This window comes from Patella vulgata, chromosome 2 (assembly GCF_932274485.2).
Source record: "Patella vulgata chromosome 2, xgPatVulg1.2, whole genome shotgun sequence".
Classification (NCBI taxonomy): domain Eukaryota; kingdom Metazoa; phylum Mollusca; class Gastropoda; family Patellidae; genus Patella; species Patella vulgata.
The window spans coordinates 61,221,099-61,245,132 of record NC_065880.2 but is presented as its reverse complement, the minus strand read 5'-3'; the positions used below and the strand labels follow the sequence as shown (position 1 = coordinate 61,245,132).

The window sequence follows — 24,034 nt, the reverse complement described above, 5'->3', positions numbered from 1 at the left end:
TTGTATGCCGATGATACTCAATTATATATTTCATTTACACCTAATTGTCCATCTTCTTTCAATTAATCAAAATTGCAACTTGAGAACTGTATTAGTGAAATTAGAAAATGGATGTCAAAGAACTTTCTAAAATTGAATGATGATAAAACCGAATATTTGTTATTAGGCTCAAGGCATCAATTAAGTAAATCTGCACAAGATAACCCCCCTGTTGTAATTGGTAATTGTGATATATTTTCATCTTATTCTGCTCGTAATATTGGCGCTATCTTTGATCGTTTTATGCTTATGGGAGCTCAAGTAAATAATATTTGTAAATTGTGCTATTTTAATATTAGAAATATAGGTAAAATACGTAAATGTGTAACTGTAGAGGCCACAAAGTCACTTGTTAATTCTCTGGTCATTTCTCGATTAGATAAATTTAATTCACTTTTAGTTGGTTTACCTTTAAAGCTTATAGATAAATTACAAAAAGTACAGAATACTGCGGCTAGACTTGTTACTTTAACTAAGAAATGTGACCACATAACTCCTGTTTTATATAATTTACACTGGTTACCTGTTAAATATCGAATTGATTTTAAGATTTTATTACTTACTTTTAAATGTTTAAATAATTTAGCTCCTCTTTACCTCTCAGATCTTTTAGAACTTTATACACCTGGCCGAACATTACGTACATCAGATAAACTACTTTTAAAGCCCAAAACTGTTCAACTAGTCTCTTATGGTCAGCGCTCTTTTAGTTATCAAGCACCTGTTTTATGGAATAATCTACCATTTAGTTTAAGATGTTGTACATCTCTATATTCTTTTAAAAAACAACTTAAAACACATTTATTTAATCAGGCTTTTAACTGACTCTGTATACAATCGTTAACATGCCCATAATCTTGTTTTACATTGTCACTTTGTAAAGTGCCCCTGAACATGTTACATGAAAGGGTGCACTATAAATATGGTGCACTATAAATATGCTGTAATAATAATAATAATAATAATAATATAAATTTCATACATATCGGATGATAACTAAATCGAGCATTAACAATGTTTAACAAAGTGAAACAAGGGCAATAACTCTAGAAGTAATTATTGCAAATTGCTGAAATTCAATAGGCTTTTTTGTTTCACTAATTTAAGTCATACATATAAATTTCACAAAGATCGGGTGATAACATTTTGACGTGAGAGCGTTCACAAGGACCAATAAAGTAAAACAAGGGCCGTAACTCTAGACGTAATAAACGGAAATTGCCGAAATTCAATAGGCTTCTTCGTTTCAGTAATCTAAATAATGCATATAAATTTCAGAAAGATCGGATGATAACTTTTGGCGTTAGAGCATTCACAAGGTTCAATAAAGTGAAACAAGGGCCATAACTCTAGACGTAATAAACAGAAATTCAATAGGATTCTTCGTCTCACTAATTTAAATAATGCATATAATTTTCAGAAAGATTGAATGATAACTTTTGACTTTAGTGCGTTCACAAGGATCAATAAAGTGAAACAAGGGCCATAACTCTAGACGTAATAAACAGAAATTGTTGAAATGCAATAGGCTTCTTCGTTTCACTAATTTAAATATTGCATATAAGTATCCAAAAAATGAAGAAAAAGGGTTAAAAAAAATAGCGCTCTTGCGAAAAACTTGATTTCTCCATCAGATGTTAGCGGACCAAAAGAACTAAAGTAACGCTGGATAGCCCCATTAATGGACTATCATATGACATCTGAATGATACGATTTAGATGGCTAGAAAATAAATTATAGTACGCCGAAAATCTAGTATTTTCCGTTTTGGAGTATTTTGAGACGCCATTTTCTCCAAAACGAAAACTACGATTTTTCTTAAACTTTTTTTATTCAGAGTCCTATCGATTTTTCTTAAACTTTTTTTACTCAAGTGTCCTATCGGTGAACTATGGCGTGAGTCCAAAAATAAAAGCATTGAAATAATATAAGTGGTCCAAAAAGAGCCTCAATCTTGGAAAAAAGTTGAAAAATCCTTAAATTACTGAAAATGCTCTTCTATTTTTCTTTCTTTGGAAAACAGCTGAATGGATTTTTCTGAAACTTCTTGTACAGAAGGTTAGGTAACCAAACAACTTGTTAAAATTATCCCGACAATGATCCAAAAACCGGAAGTAGTCGAAAAAATATCCGATATTTTGAGAAAAAAAAAACATAAAAAGTAAAAAAATGGTGACCTTGCGAAAAAAAGTGATTACTACGTAAGATTTCAAAACAACTAAAGTGTCATTGGATAGCCCGAACAATGGACGATCGTATGACATCTAAATGGTAAAAATTCGCTGGTTAGGCAATATATAATGGGACGCTGAAAATCTAGTATTTTCATTTTTGTGGGCTATTCAAATGCTTTCATCCCGAAAACTTCTCTTATTTCCTTTCTTAAACTTCTGTTACTTAGAGTCCTAACGGTGGTCTAGGGTGTGAATCCAAATTTAAAAGCCTTAATATAGTATAAATGGTCCAAAAAGAGCCACAATCTTTGAAAAAAGTTGAAAAATTGTTATCAATTCTTCTAATGGTCTAATGGTATAAGGGAGATAACACATTAGTATCAGACTACCAATTATTTGCTAAATATTGTTAAATTTCTTCTAATTTTCCTTTCTTTTTAAAACTGTCCAATGGATCTTTCTGAAACTTCTGGTACAGGAAGTTAAGTTCCCATACAACGTGTTAAATCTATCCTGACAATGATCCGTAAACCGGAAATAGTTGAAAAAATATTCAATATTTAAAAAAAAAAAAAAACGTAAAAATTGATGCTCTTGCAAAAATCGTGATTTTACCGTCGGGTGTGACCGAATCAAAACATCTAAAGTATCGTTTGGTAGCTCGAATGAATAAAATGTCTTAAAAATAAAACGGACGTACAGACGGTGGCGACTGCCATATATGACCACATTTCCATGTTGGCGTATAAAAGGGGTGAAGTAACTGAGATGCAACTGCCATGCCCCTGTCTGATCACTCAAGTAACTTTGAACAAATCTGAAGAAGTACCACCTAAACAACTTAATGATCAATTATAGTTACAGTCCCTCGCTTGTTTGGGACAAGAAGTTGAAAATGTTCAAATTATTTCAATTACCATAACCCCACTCATTTTAACAAATCTGCATAAGGCTAACTCAATTAGCGTAATTTTCATTCATATTATTTAAGATAGGTTGCCGGGCAGTCAACAAGAGTTGTCACATATTTTTACTTTTTTTGGTAATGAAACATTTATAATACACTAAAATCTGATTAAGAATAATAACTCATTAAGTAATTATCAGAAAATCATTAGAATTTGTTTGGTTATTATAAAGTTCTGCCCCATTCTAATGTTTAGTATACGAAACACTTAATATCATGGATTTAGCTGTTTAAGTTATCAAAATTCATTGAAAATCAAGACCTTAAACTTAAATATTTTGAAGTGATCAAGGGCCATAACTCTGGCAGTAATTATCAGAAATTGCTGAAAATCAATAGGCTTCTTCGTCTCATGACCTTAAACACTGTGTATAACTTTAAAGTCAATTGGATATTAACTTTGGCCTCTAGAGCGTCCACAAGATATTTTGAAGTGATCAAGGGCCATAACTCTGGCAGTAATTATCGGAATTGCTGAAAATCAATAGGCTTCTAAGGCTAATGACCTTAAACAGGGTGTACAAATTTATTGTCAATCGGATATTAACTTTGGCCTCTAGAGTGTCCACAAGATTTTTTGAAGTGATCAAGGGCCATAACTCTGGAAGTAATTATCGGAAATCGCTGAAAATCAATAGGCTTCTTCGTCTGATGACCTTAAACACTGTGTATAAGTCAATCAGATATTAAGTTTCGCCTCTAGAGCGTCCACAAGCAATTGTGGATGCCGGCCGGCCGGACGGGGGCAACGACAATATACGACCACATTTCAATGTGGACGTATAAAAACGGTTTCAATATCTGATCTTCATTTTCCTATTTGTGTAAATATGACAACTGATGAGAGATTTTTCCATAATAATATCAACAATATTTTTTTCTCTTTTAAATAACTTTATAATATGCTATAATTTACATACAAAATTAATTATGAACAAATTTGGCTACAATTTCTTTTTCTATGTTAACTGAAGATCTTCTGCATAGTCAAAACCTCGATCTGTCTGGGAGATACTACAATCAGTTGTAAAATCATCCATCTGTAACAAAATGATAATATATTTTACATCTATTAAAGATAAGTTGCTATTAAGGGTTGTTGATATTAATTTCTTTTGTCGTAATGAAAACATTTACGACAAACTTAAAATCTAATTACAAGTAACAACCTACTAAGTAATTATTAGAAATCATTACAATTTGTTTCCGATTGTCTGCCTCGTGACCTTAAACACAGTGAATGAATTTATATTAACTTTAGCCTCTAGTGTGTCCACAAGATATCTTAAGTGATCAAGGGCCATTACTCTGGCAGTAATTATCGGAAATCGTTGAAAAACAATAGGATTCTTCGTCTCATAAGCTTAAACATTGTGTATAAATTTAAAGTCAATCGTATATTAACTTTAGCCTCTAGAGAGCCCACAAGATTTTTCAATGTGATCAAGGGTCATAACTCTGACAGTAATTATTGGAAATCGATAAAAAGCGATAGAATCAATGAAAAGTGATTGGCTTCTTCATCTCATAGACTTAAACATAGTGTACAAAATTAAAGTCAATCAGATATTAACTTTGGCCTCCATATTTTTCAAAGTGATCAATGGCCATAACTCTGACAGTAATTATCAGAAATCGATGAAAGTCAATAGGCTTCTTCGCCTCATGACCTTAGCTTCTAGAGCGTTCCCAAACGGAAATATACGACCACATCTCAATGTATACAATGCAGATTGAATGCTACCAGCATGTGGGCGTATAAAAACTATAGCCTCCATCAAGGTTCTCTGAAAAAGGGGCATAATTCCAGAATCAATAGGGTTTGTTCTCTCACGACCACCTCCATCAAGGTTCTCTGAAAAAGGGGCATAATTCCAGAATCAATAGTGTTTGTTCTCTCACGACCACGGATGCTTCACAACAGATTTGAAAAGAATTTGTCAAAAACTATAGCCTCTATCGCGTTCACTAGGGAATTTTTGATGGATGGACAGGGGAACGAAAAATATACCCACACTGATATGTGGGCTTCTAACCTCTATCGCGTTCACAAGTTTTTTTTGAAAAGGGGGTATAATTCTAGTACGGTGACTATCAATCGGGTTTGTCGAGGTCCTCTCATGACTATATTGCATCACACCAAATTTGAACCAGTGGTTGCCATGCAAGATACCCCCACATTTTCAAGAGATAGATAGAGAAAAGCTAAAAAAACAAGCCAACAGTGAGGCTGATGTCCCCCGCCGAAATCCCCAAATAAATAGATGACACATATTAATTAATCGCACATCTATTTTTTTCAAAAGTATCGAGCAGTCAAACTGATTATCAACTATACACAAAGTTTCATCACTCTCTATCAGATAGAATCAAAGTTATCTTGTCCCAAAGCATCGACCAAGGAAATTGCTTATCTCTGCTTAGCTGTAGCTCAATACGTTAATCATTGAACTCAGTCAAGGCGAACATCTACATCAAGTTTAAACATTCTACCTCAATTAGAAGCAGAGTTGTTATGTTCCAAAGTCTTGACCAATCAAAATGCTTATTGCTCCTTAGCCTAAGCAGACAATTCTCATCATCGAACTGAGTCAAGGTATTGATGTAATGAAACTATACACCAAGTTTCATCACTCTCATTTAATTAGAACTAAAGCATGTCCCAAAGCATCAACCAATCAAATTGCTTATCTCTACTTACCATAAGCAGAAAATGCTCATCTTCGCACTCTATCAAGGCATTGACCTAATAAACACATACACCAAGTTTGAACATTTTAGCTCAATTACAAGGAGAGTTATTGTGTTCCAAAGTCTAGGCCAATCAAATTGCTTATCCCTCACTTACCCTGAGGAGAAAATGCTCATTATCAAACTTAGTCAAGGTATTGATGTAATGAAACTATACACCAAGTTTCATCACTCTCACTTAATTAGAACTAAAGTTATCATGTCCCAAAGCATCAACCAATCACATTGCTTATCTCTGCTTACCCTAAGCAGAAAATGCTCATCTTCGAACTCCATCAAGGCATTGACCTAATAAACACCTACACCAAGTTTGAACATTCTAGGTCAATTAGAAGGAGAGTTATTGTGTCCCAAAAAGTGTGACGGACAGACGGACGGACAGACAGAGACAGACAGACAGACAGACGGATGAACCCGTGATTTTTTTCGAACAAACAGGGGCCATTATTGAGTAAGTTATGGTCTGAAATGCGCAAATATCAAATTCATCAAAATCGAACAAAAACTGTGACCTCTAGAGGGCCACAACCTTATAGTATTACATACTTTTACACCATTTGCATATATGACCGATGTCTAGGTCATATGTTATTTTATTATTTTTCAATTCTGTTTTAAATTTCAAATCTATATTTTAATTTTCATTAATGCTTGGTTAGTGTTTAGAGGCAGGCAACAATTAACCTGTCAGTCAAATTATGACAGGCTGGCAACTAAAGTGGTTGATCTGTTAAAGATACATTATGTAAGATTTAGATAAAGAACTAGCCATTCTTGCTATAATAGTTCGAAAGTAGATGATGTAAAATGAATAATTTGAAAATTTCATTCAAATTACTCAATTGCAAGCTAAGTCTCGGTCCTCCATATTTGATTAAATCAAAGTATCGCTGAACCATTCTAATCTATTTAATATCAGAGAAATCTGATGCCATCGAGAGTTAATTAAGGCCTGGATCAGGTAATTAATGTCTAATTAATACTTTAGAAAACATTTCAGGCCTAAAGAAAGACATGCAATAGGCAGATTTAGCTCTTGCATAATGCATGTTTAAGTCTCATCTAACTATTGTTTTAAATGCCTTAAGTCTTAATCCTTCAATAATTATATGTTTATGTCAACACTTTCTAAGTAACTGATTTGTATAAATAGGCAAATGTATGTTAGATGAGGATATTAGTTGGAGAGACCAGCTTAGTGAACATACTAGTTGGAGGTCCGATATACATGTACATGTATATGAAATTATAAGTTGTTAAATTGTTGCTGTTAATTATTTGCTCCTGAAATAAAGTGTTGAAGATCCATTCGAAGAATCTGTATTCATTTCTGATACTTAGAGAACACACGTCGACAAGCTACATTCCCTGAAAGTCGAACGACGAGCTACATTCCCTGAAAGTCGAACGGTGTTATATGGTGGAGAAAGCAGGCAGAGTGAACAAAATTGTCTACTCTTGATTCCGGTACAGCTAAGCGAGATAAATTGTAAACATATTTGGAAGAAGAAAGGATGGATATCAACTTTATTCTTCCTCCAGCAGCAGTAGCAGCAATAAGAAGTCTGAATCAACTACCAATGTCTTGGAGTCTCAAACAGGATAGGGGTTCTACAGAAATCAGCTTTAAATGGGGCTTTTCAGAAAATTCATTACCCAGTCCGGAAAAGAAATATCGTTCTTTTGCCAAAAGACAAAGGGATAGACAGCGGCAGCTAGAATTTTTTGCTAAGAAGGATGCCCAAAAAGTACAGATTTCTGTGGTCTCCAGTAAAAAGGATGTGGGTGTCCAAAATGTTCCTGATACTAAAGATGTGGCTGTTGGGAATAACCCTGTGTTAATGGTGACAAGAGAAACAATGTGTCATCCTGCCAATAGCCATGATAAAGGTTGTCAAATAAATTTTGACAGTGAGGCAGCGATGAAAGATGTTTCAAGTTCTAGTGCCAAAAGTACCAGCAGTCAAGACCATCGACATGTAGGAATTTGTTCAACAAATCCATCTGTACAAGTATCCGACAAAGTGCTTAGACAAAGAGTTAAGAACACAAAACAAGAATATCTCATTCAGTGGAAGAATTGTCCAGCAACTTCAAATTCTTGGGTTCTGGAGCAGGAACTAGATTAGGCCCCTATAGTGCTCAACAATACATAAATGCAAATTCAAATAGAATACAAGGACCCAGGTTATGTTTACCTGATGAAAAAGTTAACCAGTACAATTTGCAAGAACATTATATTATGCCTCACATGAATCCTATGTACAGAAACAGAAATTATTATCATGAAAAAAGGGATAGATTATTTTACTTTGATTAATTGAAAAATAAGGATTTTTGATTTTAGTCGAACGGTGTTACATACGAAGAGCGACCGTTTCCTGGAATTCGAACTCAACCTTCAATATGGTGTAATGGTGATGTATTTATCGGTTTTTAAAATCGGATAAAAATTGTGACCTCTAGAGGGTCCGCAATCAGGGGCCAAAATTAGTCCATGTGACAGACAGAATTTCATTACCAATTTGATGAATAAATTTTGTACAATCAGGGGCTATAATTATTAATTAGTCCATGTGACGGACAGAATTTCATTACCAATTTGATGAATAAATTTAACCATGATTTTCAGTTAGCTTTAGGTCTAAAGTATCCAAAATTGGTTGATGGATTGCCGGGTCACTTTGCTAAATGTCAGTTTGACAGTGCAAGTCAGGGAAACCGCCAGAACTCCTCAGCAGGTTTTAAATTCTTCAATACCAGAAATATCAATGAATCATTTCTTCCACTTCTTTAAATTAACTTCATCAATTGGGTCATCCCAGCTAAAACCAGAGAGAGAGATTTTAACATCCACTCAACACAAACTAGGTTATTTCAGGACTAACACATGGTCAGGGATGCACAATTTCACTTTTGAACCACTAGCCCATGGGCAGGTGTCATGACAAAATTTGCTAGCCCTATAGAACCAGCAGCTGCCAGGTAGGATACACCCACATTTTTAAAAGATGGATAGAGAACAAGCTTTGGGCCGATTTTCATGACATTCGAACTCAGTCTTCCTTAGGATGTAAAGGTGATATAATAAAACGTTTTTTTGAATCAGATAAAAATTATGACCTCTATAGGGTCCACAAGCTAAAAATGAGATTTTTCCTACAATCAAGGGCCATTATTCTGGAACTTACGGTCCGATATGCGCGAATATCGAAAAGAACTGAGACATTTCAAGTTTCATCAAAATAGGATTAAAATTGTGACCTCTATAGGGTCCACAACCTTGATATACCATATTTTTACGCTATTTGAGAACAAAAGGGGGCCATTTTGTCAATCAGTTTTGGGCCGATTTTCACGAAATTCGAACTCAGCCGTCCTTAGGGTGTAACGGTGATATAATAGTACGTTTTTTTAAATTAGATAAAAATTATGACCTCTATAGGGTCCACAAGCTAAAAACGTGATTTTTTGTACAATCAGGGGCCATAATTCAGGAAGTTACAGTCTGATATGCGCGAATATCGAAAGGAACCGAGATCTTTGGGTTTCAAGTTTCAACAAAATCGGATAAAAATTGTGACCTCTATAGGGTCCACAACCTTGATATACCATATTTTTAAGCTATTTGAGAACGAAGGGCGGCCATTTTATCTGTCAGTTTTGGACTGATTTTCACGTAATTCAAACTCAGCCGTCCTTAGGGTGTAGCGGTGATATAATAATATGTTTTTTTAAATTGGATAAAAATTATGACCTCTATAGGGTCCACAAGCTAAAAATGCGATTTTTTGTACAATCAGGAAGTTACGGTCCGATATGCGCAAATATTAGGGCTGCAACGATACACCTGGACATGATATGATGCGCATCACAATTCATACCCCACGATACGATTAATATCGCGATGCAGGAAGTCAATTTAACCAGCGGCTGCCAGGCAGGATACACCAACATTTTCGAGAGATGGATAGAGAACAAGCTAAAAAGAAAGTGATTTTTCCTACAATCAAGGGCCATATTTCAGGAAATAATTCGAAATGCGCAAATATCGAAAGGAACCAAGATCTTTGTGTTATAAACTTACATTTCAAGTTTCAACAAAATCGGATAAAAATTGTGACCTCCATAAGATCCACAACCTTGATATACCATATTTTTACGCTATTTGAGAACGAAGGGCGGCCATTTTGTCTGTCAGTTTTGGGTCGATTTTCACAAAATTAGAACTCAGCCGTCCTTATGGTGTAACGGTGATATAATAATAGGTTTTTATAAAAATCGGATATAAATTATGACATCTATAGGGTCCACAAGCTAAAATTGTGATTTTTCGTACAATAGGGGGCCATAATTCAAGAAGCTACGGTCCGATATGCGCGAATATCGAAAGGAACCGAGATCTTTCGGTTATAAACTTATATTTTAAGTTTCAACAAAATCGGATAAAAATTGTGACCTCTATTGGGTCTACAATCTTGATATACCATATTTTTACGCTATTTGAGAACGAACGGCGGCCATTTTGTCTGTCAATTTTGGGCCCATGTTCACGAAATTCGAACTTAGTCGTCCTTAGGGTGTAACGGTGATATAATAATACGTTTTTTTAAATCGGATAAAAATTATGACCTCTATAGGGTCCACAAGCTAAAACGCGATTTTTCGTACAATCAGGGGCCATAATTCAGGAAGTTACGTTCCGATATGCGCGAATATCGAGATCTTTGGGTTATAAACTTACATTTCAAGTTTCAACAAAATTGGATAAAAATTGTGACCTCTATAGGGTCCACAACATGGGTTCCACGTCGGCCGTATATGCCGGTCGAGACCTACGGCTATGGAAAATGACTGTTCCTAGATCTGACCCAACGGTCATTTTGCACGCCGGAAAAAGGGTCTTTTTTAAAAAAAAAAACAATTTCAAACATGGCTACGATCGACCTTCACTGTGTAACTATACAAGAATGCACGTCGTCTAGAAGCCAATCTCGTGATTGGTGTTATAGAGTTGTATATATAGTCGTCTACAGATTATACTGAGTGTTGTGTTGATAATTAATGATGAGTGTCTGGTAGTAGAACAATAAATGTTAATTGATAAGTGGGAATCTAATCAACGGCGTGAAGCTGCCCATTGTTAATCATTCATGTATTGTCCACGTGTCATAAGAATTTTCAACAACAAAGCCGTTTACCGCTATTACGGTCAGGCACAATGTAAACAAGGTTATTATGATCTTCGAAAAAGGGCAATTGATATGAAGTATTGCTCTTCGAATCCAACCAACTCTCATATAAAATTAAAAAAAAGCATAGAAATTACATAACTTGTCGTAAGTCCTCAACAACGTACGTGTTGGGAGAAAAATGCATTTTAAAATGTATATAGCGGTATTACAGCCTTGTGGAAATTGTTGAAATAAAATCTAGAGATTAGTTAACTTGCTTACCGAACAATTAAGAAAAATACGTATTCCAGTTCTATTGTGCAGCAATATTGATAATTCCACGTGTAGAAGAAATGTTGTGTATATACGATTATTCTTATACACGACCTTATTCTAGGGGGCGCTAGTGTCGCTAGCCGTGAAGTTAGTTATCCGTTAGTCATTTAGTTATACATGTACATTATTAGGATTTACGTCACAATTCTGCGGCCCGCAATTCCGTAAGAGATGGTCTAAAACCAAAAAAAATGTGAGATATATGCCATGGATTATTATATATTTATCTTCATTTCAAAGTTATTGTATTACAACTCAAAATTATCCAGGTCAGTGTGTTTTCTATAGAGCACGTGTTAATTACGTGTGAGCTACTGAAATGGTTTTTCTCCGGCCAATTCAACTATTTCGTTATTTAAGTAGCCAAAACGGAATATTTAATTATTAAATAATTATCATGAGCCTTACTAATATTTCATTTTTAAGTCAAATATATTTTTTTTTTTTGTGCACCCCATGGTGACAAAGTGGTATAGACACGTGAATTCACAATACCCTACCATGAATAAAAAACATGAAATATGAATTTACTTTGAAAAGTTTTCGTGCGTTATCAAAAATGACCGGCAGTGGAAATTTTGAAGTGGAAGCCCTGGTCCACAAGCTAAAAATGGACAGACAGACAGACGGACTTCCGGACGGACAGGGGCGACGGCATAATACGTCCACATGAAAATGTGGGCGTATAAAAACTGCTGTTAAATTTTAAAAGTCTTTATTTTTTTTACTTTAAACATAATATTATGACCTTTTTCAAAGGTTTGTATAGATTTAAATGTGTGTGATAAACTCTTCATCACATATTTGAATTACATATCAATAATTATTATAATTATCAACTTTGGCACATAAGTAAACAAGTAACAACAGTTCAGGAACCCACTCTACTTTCATTCTTTCAATAGCAAAGTTCAAATCTTTCACTGTGAACATAAGGAACGGTGAAGGCCTATTTGTATGATTCACTTTAAATGATTAAATGTACATGTTATTTGTAAGCCTGCAGTATTCTACATACCTAACAGTACAAGAATGAATATCATAACTACACTACAGTACATGTATTTCTCCCCCTTACTTCTATCATTCTATCAAGCAATTATTAAACATCTAATACTTTTCCTTTACACCGTTTAACATAAGCACCCCAAAAGTTTTTCAAAACAATCATGTTAAAATTAGACAGTCACCATAAATGTGATTCAAATAGGACCAATGGAATTCAGGTATATTTAATCAGCTAATGCAATTTCTCCCACATAATTCTGTGATATTTTTGTCATATTCAGCAATTGAATATCTTCTAATTTCCATGTAAATTATTGAGCATAACAAAACAAAACAATAACCCAACTAGTCAACACATTTGCTAGTTAATGAAAGTTATGGTAAATTAAAGTTATTTTTCCACAAGATAAGATATCCACATTATCAGGGTGTAAACAATTTCTTTGAGCAGAGACAATATCTCCAGCAGTCGCAAACACTCGCTCACTAGGCACCGGGAATGCCTAAGTATTTCCTCGCTTGTAAACTTAGTTGAGGAAATTGAGATTCATTAGCTGCCCACCACAATGAAGAGCCAGAGTCCAATGGTGTTATGATGCCTTCCTGATAGGTTTTTATTTCATGCTGCAGATCATCTAACTGACTAGTGCTAGTAGTAATTTTGAAAAAAGTATCTCCAAGTAATTCTTCAAGAGCTGTTTCCTTTTTTGGCGGATCTTCACTGTCTAACCCATCAGTCAACAAAGCAATGCTTTCTGTTTCATTATCATCACACACCAGCAAATATAAAGATAGATTGCCAGGCAACAAAACATACGCCCACAGCAGTTAAGTCGTCTGAGCAGTCGACAAGGGTTGTCACATATTTATTCTTTTGTAGGTAATTAGGGGAATTTAATAGACAATTTCATACAGATGACATTATAATTTTCGTCGTTTGAGGGTTCACAAGTTTCTAAAAACTAAAACAAGGGCCATAACTCTGGAAGTAATCTACAGAAATTGTTCAAATTCTACAGGCTTTTTCGTTTTACTAATTCAAATAATGCATATAAATTTCATACAGATTGGATGATAACTTTTGTCGTTCGAACGTTCACAAAGTTCAACAAAGTAAATCAAGGGCCATTACTCTAGACGTAATTGACGGAAATTGCTGACATTCAATAGGCTTCTTCATTTCACTAATTTAAATGATGCATATAAATTTCATACTGATTAGGTGATAACTTTTGTCCTTCAAGCGTTCACAAGATTCAACAAGTTAAAGAAGGGCCATATTTAAAGATGTAATTAACAGAAATTTGCTGAAACTCAATAGGCTTGTTCGTTTTACTAATTTAAATGATACAAATTAATTTCATACAGATCGGATAATAACGTTTTGAGGAAATTACCACTGTTCGGTTGGTTGTGCCGTATTATTTATCAATATGGAGTTTCTGTTTTATGGATATTGCTATTGAAGGTAAGATGTAAAATTTACGCAACGTGGCACGTTTTTATAAATTTAATAAATGTCAAACGGTGAGTGCGCGTCTTTTTAGTAATAAAACAGAAATATATATCTGTTGTTTTTGCTGGATTTACTCTCTATATTCCCGTTTATATTCAAATTGGGCGCTGACTGCTGGGTATTTATAAATGACGACATTACATTCGCCTTTCCGTATACGATAGATTAAGGTCCGTATTTTTATTTCATTAAATTCAACTTTATATATATGGTACGCAATGCAAAAGACACGTAAGAGAAACGTAGATCATAGTGAGCACACGCCTGTCTAAAGACCTGTCTTTAATTATACAAAGACCTGCGTAAAACACACGGTCGAATGATAAATCGCACGGTAAAACAGTTTTACTTCCCAAATTTTGATTTAACACGTACGTGTCAGATAAAGCCTGTTGGTCCTTGATTATACTCCTTTTGATGCAGTTATCACAACTAGCGAAAAAACACGCCAATTAAACAATACACAACATTGAAATTCATTTTTTACCGGTCGGTTAATTAACACACCTCTACTGAAAACGCACTGTCGCACAGTTTTTCACCCCTAGCGTTAATTATCTCACCTCCCAGACAGTTTTTCACCCTTGTTAATTAACACACCTTATTTACAGTTTTAACGCGGTAATACCGAGTAATAGTCGGAAAATTAATTTTCTTTCGATACACGTACAAATAACAACTATGACGGAGATTTATATGGTGGCTGTGCACAGATTCATCCTTTAGCAGTTCTCAGTGTATGTATACGTATTTATAATAATCTGTGTCGGTATTGTGTTGCTGCTGTATGCCAGTGTAGACTGGCTTAGGGTTGGCACTTCAATGTCTCCACCAAAAACTTAAGTCTTACCCGATTTCCAATTTGAAAAAGCTTGTAGGTTGTTTATATTGAGATTATTATGCTGTGCACAGCCTTGGCCCATAATGTTCAATGAAACCAAAATCTTTTATGTTTGTTCTCGTGTGTTGTCAAGTTTTACGGTGATATCCATGTCGATAGCTCCTCTTTTCGTGTGAATGATGTATCCCTTTGTTGGGCCAGACAGCCCAGACTGTGATTGTATCTCAGACTGGTCTCTGTTTGGCCTATTTTGGGCGAAGAGGACTGCTTTTAATTTAAAGTAAACATCCCAGAAAGATGTTTCACACAACATGGTATTCTGTAATTTGTTTGTTTAACCCGTTAAGTGCGTTGTTCGTTATATAACGTCCTGGACAACTGCCACTCACTGTGTGTAGGGCGTAATAACGCCTTGGAGGTATTTTCCCCAACCTATTCTTAGAATATAGTTCGTCACTTGGGGGAATCCCTTGGGTATTTCCAGACGATCACAGCATGTGTAGGACGTTATATTACATCCTGGACAACTGCCACTCACTGTATGTAGGGCGTAATATAACGCCTTGGAGGTATTTTTCCCAACCTATTCGTAGAACATAGTACATAGTTCTCTGTCACTTCGTCAAATTAATTATAAAATAGGGGGTAGTTAACGTTTTAAAAACGTCACGCTTAACGGGTTAATATTTGACCCCATTGGACTGATATCACCCTTAATACTCCCTGCTAAATGTATCCTACAGAATCTATGTTAACATGGTTTTAGCTATCCCCGGTTGTAAGTGGCAAGGAGTAGGGTTGCCTGACCAACCTCATGGATTTCTCCGGGTCCTCCCACTACTAAAGACCCCTACTCGCAAGTGAATTATTGAAATAAAATTGAACCATGCAGCTTTGCACAATTCCCATCGCCCGAAGCCTGGGACAGGTCAATCATTTTGTTGGACAGCTGATATTTTGCATTCCGTCCACCCACGGACAGGTCGATTTTCTCTGACAGTAATTCTTTGAAATCAAACAATACTTTGTGATCATTTAAAGCATTTTCATGTGGACGTATATTGTCGTCGCCCTTGTCCGTCCACTATTGTTTGTGAACACTCTACAGGTCACAATTTTTATCTGATTTCAATGAAACTTGAAATATAGGTTTATCACCCTAAGATCTTGGTTCCTTTCGATATTGGCATGTATCGGACTGTAACTTCATGGATTATGGCCCCTGATTGTACAAAAAATCACGTTTTTAGCTTGTGAACACTGTAGAGGTCACAATTTTTATCCGATTTGGTTTAAACTTGAAATGTATGTTTATAACCCACAGATCTCGGATCCTTTGGATATTCGGCATATCGAATCATAACTTCCTGAATTATGGCCCATGATTGTACGAAAAATCACGCTTGTGGACCCCATAGAGGTCACAATTTTTATCCGATTGAAAAAACGTGTGAACATATCACCATTACACCATAAGAATGGTTGAGTTCGAATTTCGTAAAAATCGGACCAAAACTGACGGACAAAATGGCCGCCCCCCCGTTCGCAAATAGTGTCAAAATATTGCGTATCAGTGTTGCTCTGGAGGACACAATTTTCATCTGATTTTGATGAAATTTGAAATGCATATCGAATCGTAACTTCCTGAATTATGGTAAATGAATATCTTCCTATATCGAACTCGGCCGTTGCTATCAAAACGGCCGACAGAACAACACAAACTTTTACTGATGTTTTTTCCTTTTTATGCCTCCATTTATGGTTCTTGTTGTCTATTACAATTATAACGTCTTATACATTATTGATAATAACATGGACAGGTTGAAACAATATTGAAACATTTGGATGCTTAAATATTTGTGACCGGCCACAGCTAAATGAGTCGGAATGCGCACGAATCAATAATGAGATAAAGACAAAATAAGTGAAAATATTGATTTTGATCGAAATTGAGATTTTCACAAAAATGAGTCTATAACTATCTATCTATCGACACAAAAGATCAAAATAGCAATAAAACATTTTAAAACACCTGTATTTGAACGTTTTGTAAGAGTATCTTATTCTTAAATCTGTCCTATTTCTTAAAATTCTCGGCGAAATTAGTTATTTTCTTAGCTCGCAGCAGGACAACCGGTCATTCCTCTTGCATAATAATTGGCATCGTTGTAGAGCCGAGCATCTCTAGTTTACAAATATGATCAAAATATTGTCCATGAATTGATTTTGATTGGATACAATCGAGTTTTAAAACCCCCAAAAAATATAAATAAACTCCGCCTGTTGCCATGCTGTGTACACAGCTGTCTAGTCCTTCGGATGAGATGAGAAACCGAGGTCCCGTGTATACATTCGAATGCACCTAAAAGATCCCTTGACAGTTGGAATTCGATATAAGAGTAGGCGATAGTGCCACTGCCCAGGCAAAATTACCCTCATAGCACACTGTATGGCGTATGCCCGTCTTCATTAGCCCAGCATAGGAGCAGAACATTAGGACGTTAAACCCCACTTCATTTCATTTCATTTTTGCGACCCATTTGGGTCAATTTCTAGGTCCCAAATATTAGCGATTTAGCTCCTTTAAACTTCTAAATATACAGATTGCCATTGCCAAACTTCCAACAGCTAAACAAGTTACTAATATGTATATTGTTTACTTTCCAGATATAAAAGTGCAAACTGCAGTTTAACATGTCAATGACTCAATGTGGGGACTAAGGTCTGAATATATCACCGTTACACCGTAAGGCGACATAAAAAAAATTAGTTGGTGATCGTCCCCGCCCACCAGCCCAGAAAAATCTATACGACCAGAATGTTTTTTTATTCTTCATTTTCAAAATTTACCCTCTTAGGCCTACAATGTTTAGATGGTGAAAGTGTCAAAATGTTGCTAGACTACGAAATTCCTAAGCTAGCGTGATCCGTGGCGCCATCGTGGACATGCCGTAAACAATATCACGCATGCGCTGTTCCTCACATAGTTTACAACACATTTTCATTTAGATGTTTTCCAAGCTGTATTGGTGGGCAATATTGAGTGACGATGATCGACAATCGTTCGTCAAAGTGATTGTAGGCAAATCTAAAAGTGAACTGACTAAAGTTTCATCGGCCTCGATGATATCAGATGTTATTCTTCACCTTGGGTCGTTTATCAAATACTTTATTTTGCCAGCAAAACAATCTGTCAATGACGTCAAACCATACAACGAATGGTCAAATGCGTTCAATATTCTCATGGCTTCTGCCGTTGAAAAGTCGAAGCCGTCCAGTCTACCACCTCGTTTCGACGAAAATCATCACCAAGGAAAAAAATGACATTCTGAAATGGTTGGAAAAAAACTGTTTGGGTTGGTCACAAGATTCTGTAAATTCACTTGAGTTACCATTTGTAAATGCACTGGCCAGTGCTATTTGGTACATAGATAGAAACCATGAGACACTGAAAAAAAAGAGGATGTGTAGTTCCAGTTGCCATACAACATTTCTCTGGCTACAGATTTCCCTGAGAGGCAGAAAAAGAGAACGTTGAATGAATCGATTCTTCAAAATGACCAGATCAAGGCTCACAGTTCTGCTCTCTTCAATTTGGCAATGGTTTCTTATCTCAAGAAGGATGCTTGGAAGTCTGTCCATTCTGCTGTCCTGGGACTGGCTGCATGTCTACGAAAATATAGCAGCTACCTGACTAGTCATGCGAAAAAGGTAAGTACATGAATATATGTAGGTCTGAGCCCCTATATATACTAGTATACACTATAAAAAGTGATTCGGAGACGATGTACATTTAAGGTGGGTCTATCAAAACGCCCTTTGTTTCTATTAAATTTGCCTGGATTTTCTCTTGCATTTTTATTCATGATTGGGTCGTTTGCAATATACCTACTGCTACAGTGCATGTCACTATATTGTAGCTTCTTGCAATATTCTGTGCAACAGTTTCAGACTTCAGAAAGCTTCATTTAATACTGGGGATTTTCGAAGGCACCATTTGAATGATATTTTGTTTACAAGCTAATTTCAATTTATACATGTACAATTAAGGATGTAACGGTTCAAAAATTTTTGAACCGGTTAACTGGTCGTTAAAAACCCAACCATAACCGGTTAACCCATAAAAAATTTCTATCAAAATAAGACTTGATAATATATTTTTAATTTATTAGTATTACAGCTTTTAAGTTAACAGTCAGTACAAATTCCATACATTCATTCATTCTTGATGTTTCATTTCTCCATCTTAATTTGCACGCTGACAGGTCACGTAATGTGACGTATAGACCAGTGGCAGTTGAATTAAAATCATGTTGATTTTTTTTTTTTTTTTTTTTTTTATAAAAGCTTCAATAATACTTCATAAGATTAATTATGAAATCAATATTTGAAAGCATACCTTTGGATTTTTAAATACAAAATAAGTTTGATTATTCAACATCATCTAATTCCAAAGAATTTACTACATGTGTTGCTATCACAAGCCATGCTGTATCGTATGGTAACAGTGACCCGTATGTCAACTTTGACCCCACAGCATTGCGCACTCGATTGATAATATAAACAATTTTACTATTCTTTTTTAATATTATTTCATCACATCATACTTGTTACCTTTTGAGACTTTGTTTATGGAGTGATGAGGTTAATACTGTAAAACAATTAATCTGTCAATCAGTTGAGGCTATTTAATGCTTGGCAGCGAGTGATAATAACGTATACAAATTTAACAAATGTCAAAACTTCGAGCGAGGGGGGGGGGGGATTTAGAGTCATTAACTTCTCGAGACTTATTACAAATGACAAGTGCTATTTGAAATATTTATGTGGTCTCAGTGAAAGAAAACAATGTTGTGGCTATCATTCCTGTGTTTGAAAGTCAGGTATCATATGAAAACGAATACCGATTAGTAATTTTTTGAACCGGTTCAACAGTGCAACCGAACCGTGACCGGTTAACCGAGTGACCGTTTACATCCTTATGTACAATATAGCTGAAAATGCTAATAATATCTTTTTAATTTCAGGTAAAGGAAGACCATGCTAGATTATTCATAAATGAAAAAGAACATTTCAAGGTACTTCACAAGTCCAACATGATTAATCAAACTGTTTCTGCGCGATACAATAGTTTACATAGTGCGCTTTTAAAAGTCATGGAGGGTGAACCAATTTGTGTGAATGACTTTACAAATTTGTACACGAAATGCAGGTTCCTACAAACTTTCATTTTTTATGGAGAGTATCAGAATTCAGTGAACAGGATGAATTGATAAACGAAGCCACAACCATATCAAAGGAAATTATAAGAGAGCTCCCTGAGTACTATAGCAGGGCACTCAGAAACGAGATCATACAGTGCTTTGGACAGGCTACAAATTACAAAGCAGCTTTCCTTCGTGAAACATACCATAGACTTACTGGTGATTGTTCTTCACCTGAAACAACTAGACAATCAGAGGTTGATGATCGAATAAATAAAATTCTAGACGAGGAGGATCTAGACCGGGAGCCCAGGGGGGTCAACCTAGCTGAAAAGTGTACCAATTTTCTCCTATATGGTATCAATGTATGTATATCTGGTATCATCAGAATGTAAGTCTGCCGGGTTTCTGGTGGTGGGTGGGGTATTACACGCCCTACATGCCATGATCCCCAACTAGGCTAGATTAGCTCAAAAGTGTACCACACGAAAATCTTACTGCAGTGTAACATACATCTTCGGGTATTACAAAAACACTCTGACAGACATTTCTAGTGGTGGGGTACCCCTGACAGAGCTATGTAATTGCCAGACATTTGTAGTGGTGGAGTATCCCTTACAAGAGTTATCTAATATTTAGACCAAAGCTGTTTTAGGTGGTACAGATTTGAGCTAATCTAGCCTAGCTTTGGTCTGGAAATTAGATAACTCTTCAAGATTCAAGCACGCCAGTTCCGAGCACAACATTTAGATGCCCATTATGTCTCGGCTCTTTTCAGATATGAAAAATAATTTGCGGTGAAATTCAGAGGCCATGTATCATTTGTAAGTCTCGATGATAAACACACTATCAAGATAGGCGAACCTGGCTGTCCAGTTGCTTCGGTTGAAAGAGGAAAAAGTGTCATAGTGTCCATGGGAAAGAAATTTGTTGTGTCTGATCATGACTTCACTCATCTGAGCCTCACCCCTAGTGTGTCTTGGGTGATTGACATCCCAGAAACAATTGAAGAAAGTTTTCACAGGGGCAGAGTATTTGTAGTTTTGAAAGAAAATGCTTTCCAGCCATCATCCCCTATCCGTCACATGACTGAACTGAAACAACTGTTAACTCAAATCGGACTGGTCAAGCCCATTCTGTCTATGTACACTGATGGCGGACCAGACCACCGTCTCACATATCTCTCAGTCCAACTGTCACTTTTGGCTATCTCCTTGGACTTGGATTTGAACTTTCTATGTGCTGTCCGAACGCTACCACAACACAGCTGGAAAAATCCAGTTGAGAGAATTATGAGTGTCCTCAATCTCGCGCTACAGGGTGTTGGCAGTATGCGTGAAGAGGTTGAACATGAACAGGAGCTGAAACATTGCAATACACTCAAGTCTATTGGAGAGCTTGCAACCAAGGTACCAGAAATTAAAGATGAAGTTATTGGTAGTGTCCGTGCCAATCGAAATTTGATGAACTCTATGATACAAAGACTAAAATTGAAAGACCACAGTTTTAAAACTGAGGACCCAGGAAATGACTTCTCTATGGGAAAATGTGTTACAGGTTAGTATAAATGAATAATTATCAGAACTTGTTGATGCATACATTGTAGTGACAATAGAGAGCAATGGTTTGAATATTGATTTGGATAGAGACTACAATATGTTACATATTTAAATCTATATGCGACACTTTTATTTAGTCAAATGTTTTGTTTTTCACAATAAAAAGTAGTAAAAACTGGACTGTGTGAGCGGCTATGTTTCTTAAATAGTCACTTGCTTGTTTCATGTTTTGAAAATATTAAACAGACTGGATTATCTTTTTCATTTCAGATTGATGATTCATTGAGTGTTAATGATCGCACCAAGCAACACATCAGAGGCAAAGACAAATTCAGGGCCTTTCTTGAGAGTCACTGTAAAGTATGTCAGCACATGTTCAGCATTCTGAAATGTAATGAACTTACCTGCTATGTTTGTAAACTTCCTCGTTTGCCACCAGATGTCTTCTAGGAGATTCGCCACTTACCTGATCCTACACCAGATGGTAGAAGATACAAACAATTTGATGAATTGTATGGAAAGGTATGATTTCAATGTTTAACAAATTAAATGAACCAGGAATGTGCATTGCAGTGAGAGTATCACAAAAATGGAAATTTCAAAATCAAGCTGAACTCACAAATTTTCTGGCAGTTATTTTAACTCTGCTCAAATGAAATTTCAGTTTGTGAATTTGTTTTCTAACCCCACAAAAGATACAATGGTGATGTTATAATCATGTACTGTAAGTAAGATGTTTAACTTTCATTTTAATTCACAATCATGTATTATTATGGCGCCAGTATGCTTGCTAATCATACATGTTTATTAGTTATGTCCATTATATGTTTCCATACTAATGTTGAACTGTAACCTGGCCTTCACCTTTTGGCCTGCCTCGTTTTGGTTTGTACCCTCATGATGCCCGCCATGTTCTTTAAATAAACAACTACAATTTGACCTTCACAGTTGAGTCGTCTGATTATTCCTGATCTTACTGACGTGGTGGCTAAAGCTGGGATTTTTCATTGAACCTACAGTCAGCGGAAACAACCAACAGTTTCAGAGTCAACTCAGTTACACGTAAGACTTGTAATTTTCCAAATCAGATACGCCAAAAGCGAGCGTGGTAGACTCAACTTTAAAACCATAAGAAGCAGGGTCATTTTGTTACTTATCAAATATGACGAACAACAGGGCATCGAAACAATGGTCCCTTACAGCACATGAGTCATTAACGTCATACGAAGCATGGCAGTCTAATATACTATATTTTGATTCCCGATCAAAATTTCACTAGTTTCCTTGCCACCTACGCCACCTGGTTAAAGAAATCCTCTGTCAACCCTAATCGGGGATTTGTTAACGACGATAAGACCGTTCCCGCTGCCAACCGTCGAACTGCTCAACAAAAAAGTCAAATGCTCGACCTTATGCTCGGACAAATTGCAATTATGCTCCAGTAATTTCGAGAAACACCATAGTTCGATCCTCAACCTCTGTTTCGAGTATATGGCATGCCTTGAGATTACACTATGGCTTTCAAACAACTGGAGGACACTTTCTAGAGTTTGCCGACATCAAGCTTAAACCAGAAGAGCGCCCTGAAACTCTCTTTCAGAGGCTTATGTCTTTTATAGAAGACAATCTTGTCAAGCTAAATGGAGGTCTGACCCACCATACCAAACAAATCAGGTCGGACGAAGAAGTATCTCCTACATTGGAAAACCTCATTGTCTTATTTTGGCTTCTTCTGCTTCATGAGGGCCTCCCTAAACTTGTCCGCCAAAGATACGGTACTGAGCTTCGTCATTGCACACTGGCTTCAATCAAACCAGAAATCTCCCAGGCCTTACCTTCTCTCCTGGACGAACTTTCCTCAACAGACGAAATGAGAATAATGCGTTCTTCTTCCAACCACAACCCCTGAAGCTTTAAACCTACACCCAGTCGTCGTTCCAATACTAGACAGAAGGGTTTTCACCAAATATGCCCTATTTGCTGACAAGCAGGCCGGTCCGATTATCGACATTATCTAAGCAAGTGCGAATACTTACCTGACGCAGATCGCCAATTTTTGTCAAAAGCCAGAATTGTCCTAGGCATCGAAGACGACGATGACTAAGAAACTGTAGAAGAAACCCCACAACAATTAGACCTTAAAGCCCGTCAAGTCTCAAGGCGAGTTACTCCTCGTCAGTCACCTTATTTTTCTGCATTTTATCAGCACCACACCTTATGCCTCACACTTGATACCGGTGCCGAAACAAACATGATACGTGCATCTGTGGCGTCTTCTATCAATGCCAAAGTGGCTCCTAGCACACAGAATGCTCTTCAAGCTGATGGTCTCACCCCTCTAACAGTTGTTGTCGAAACTCACCTATCATTATCCAGAGATGGTATAACCCTTCAGCTAGACGCCCTAGTGGTCGAAGAGTTGGATGTTGATGTCCTTGCTGGAACCCCTTTTATGACTCTTAATG

The 24,034-nt window shown here is 36.2% G+C and overlaps 1 protein-coding gene and 1 long non-coding RNA gene across 5 annotated transcripts in view; one reads left to right on the top strand and one right to left on the bottom strand.

The window, feature by feature from the left end:
• Positions 1-24,034, top strand: part of LOC126811291 (uncharacterized) — a 46,219-nt gene that overhangs the window by 18,249 nt on the left and 3,936 nt on the right. The window contains exons 3-5 of the long non-coding RNA XR_007675524.2: positions 17,474-18,517; positions 19,834-21,567; positions 21,840-22,091. This is a non-coding gene — a long non-coding RNA (uncharacterized LOC126811291). The remainder of the gene's footprint in view (positions 1-17,473; positions 18,518-19,833; positions 21,568-21,839; positions 22,092-24,034) is intronic.
• The window catches only part of LOC126811227 (centrosomal protein 43), a 361,417-nt gene continuing 338,029 nt past the window's right edge, over positions 647-24,034 (bottom strand). For all 4 annotated transcript variants that reach the window (XR_007675441.1, XR_007675439.2, XM_050536800.1 and 1 more), the window contains one exon: positions 647-4,220. Coding sequence is in view for 2 of the 4 variants with exons in the window: in XM_050536800.1 (XP_050392757.1) it covers positions 4,140-4,220 (81 nt within the window). In the remaining 2 variants the exon portion in view is untranslated. The remainder of the gene's footprint in view (positions 4,221-24,034) is intronic.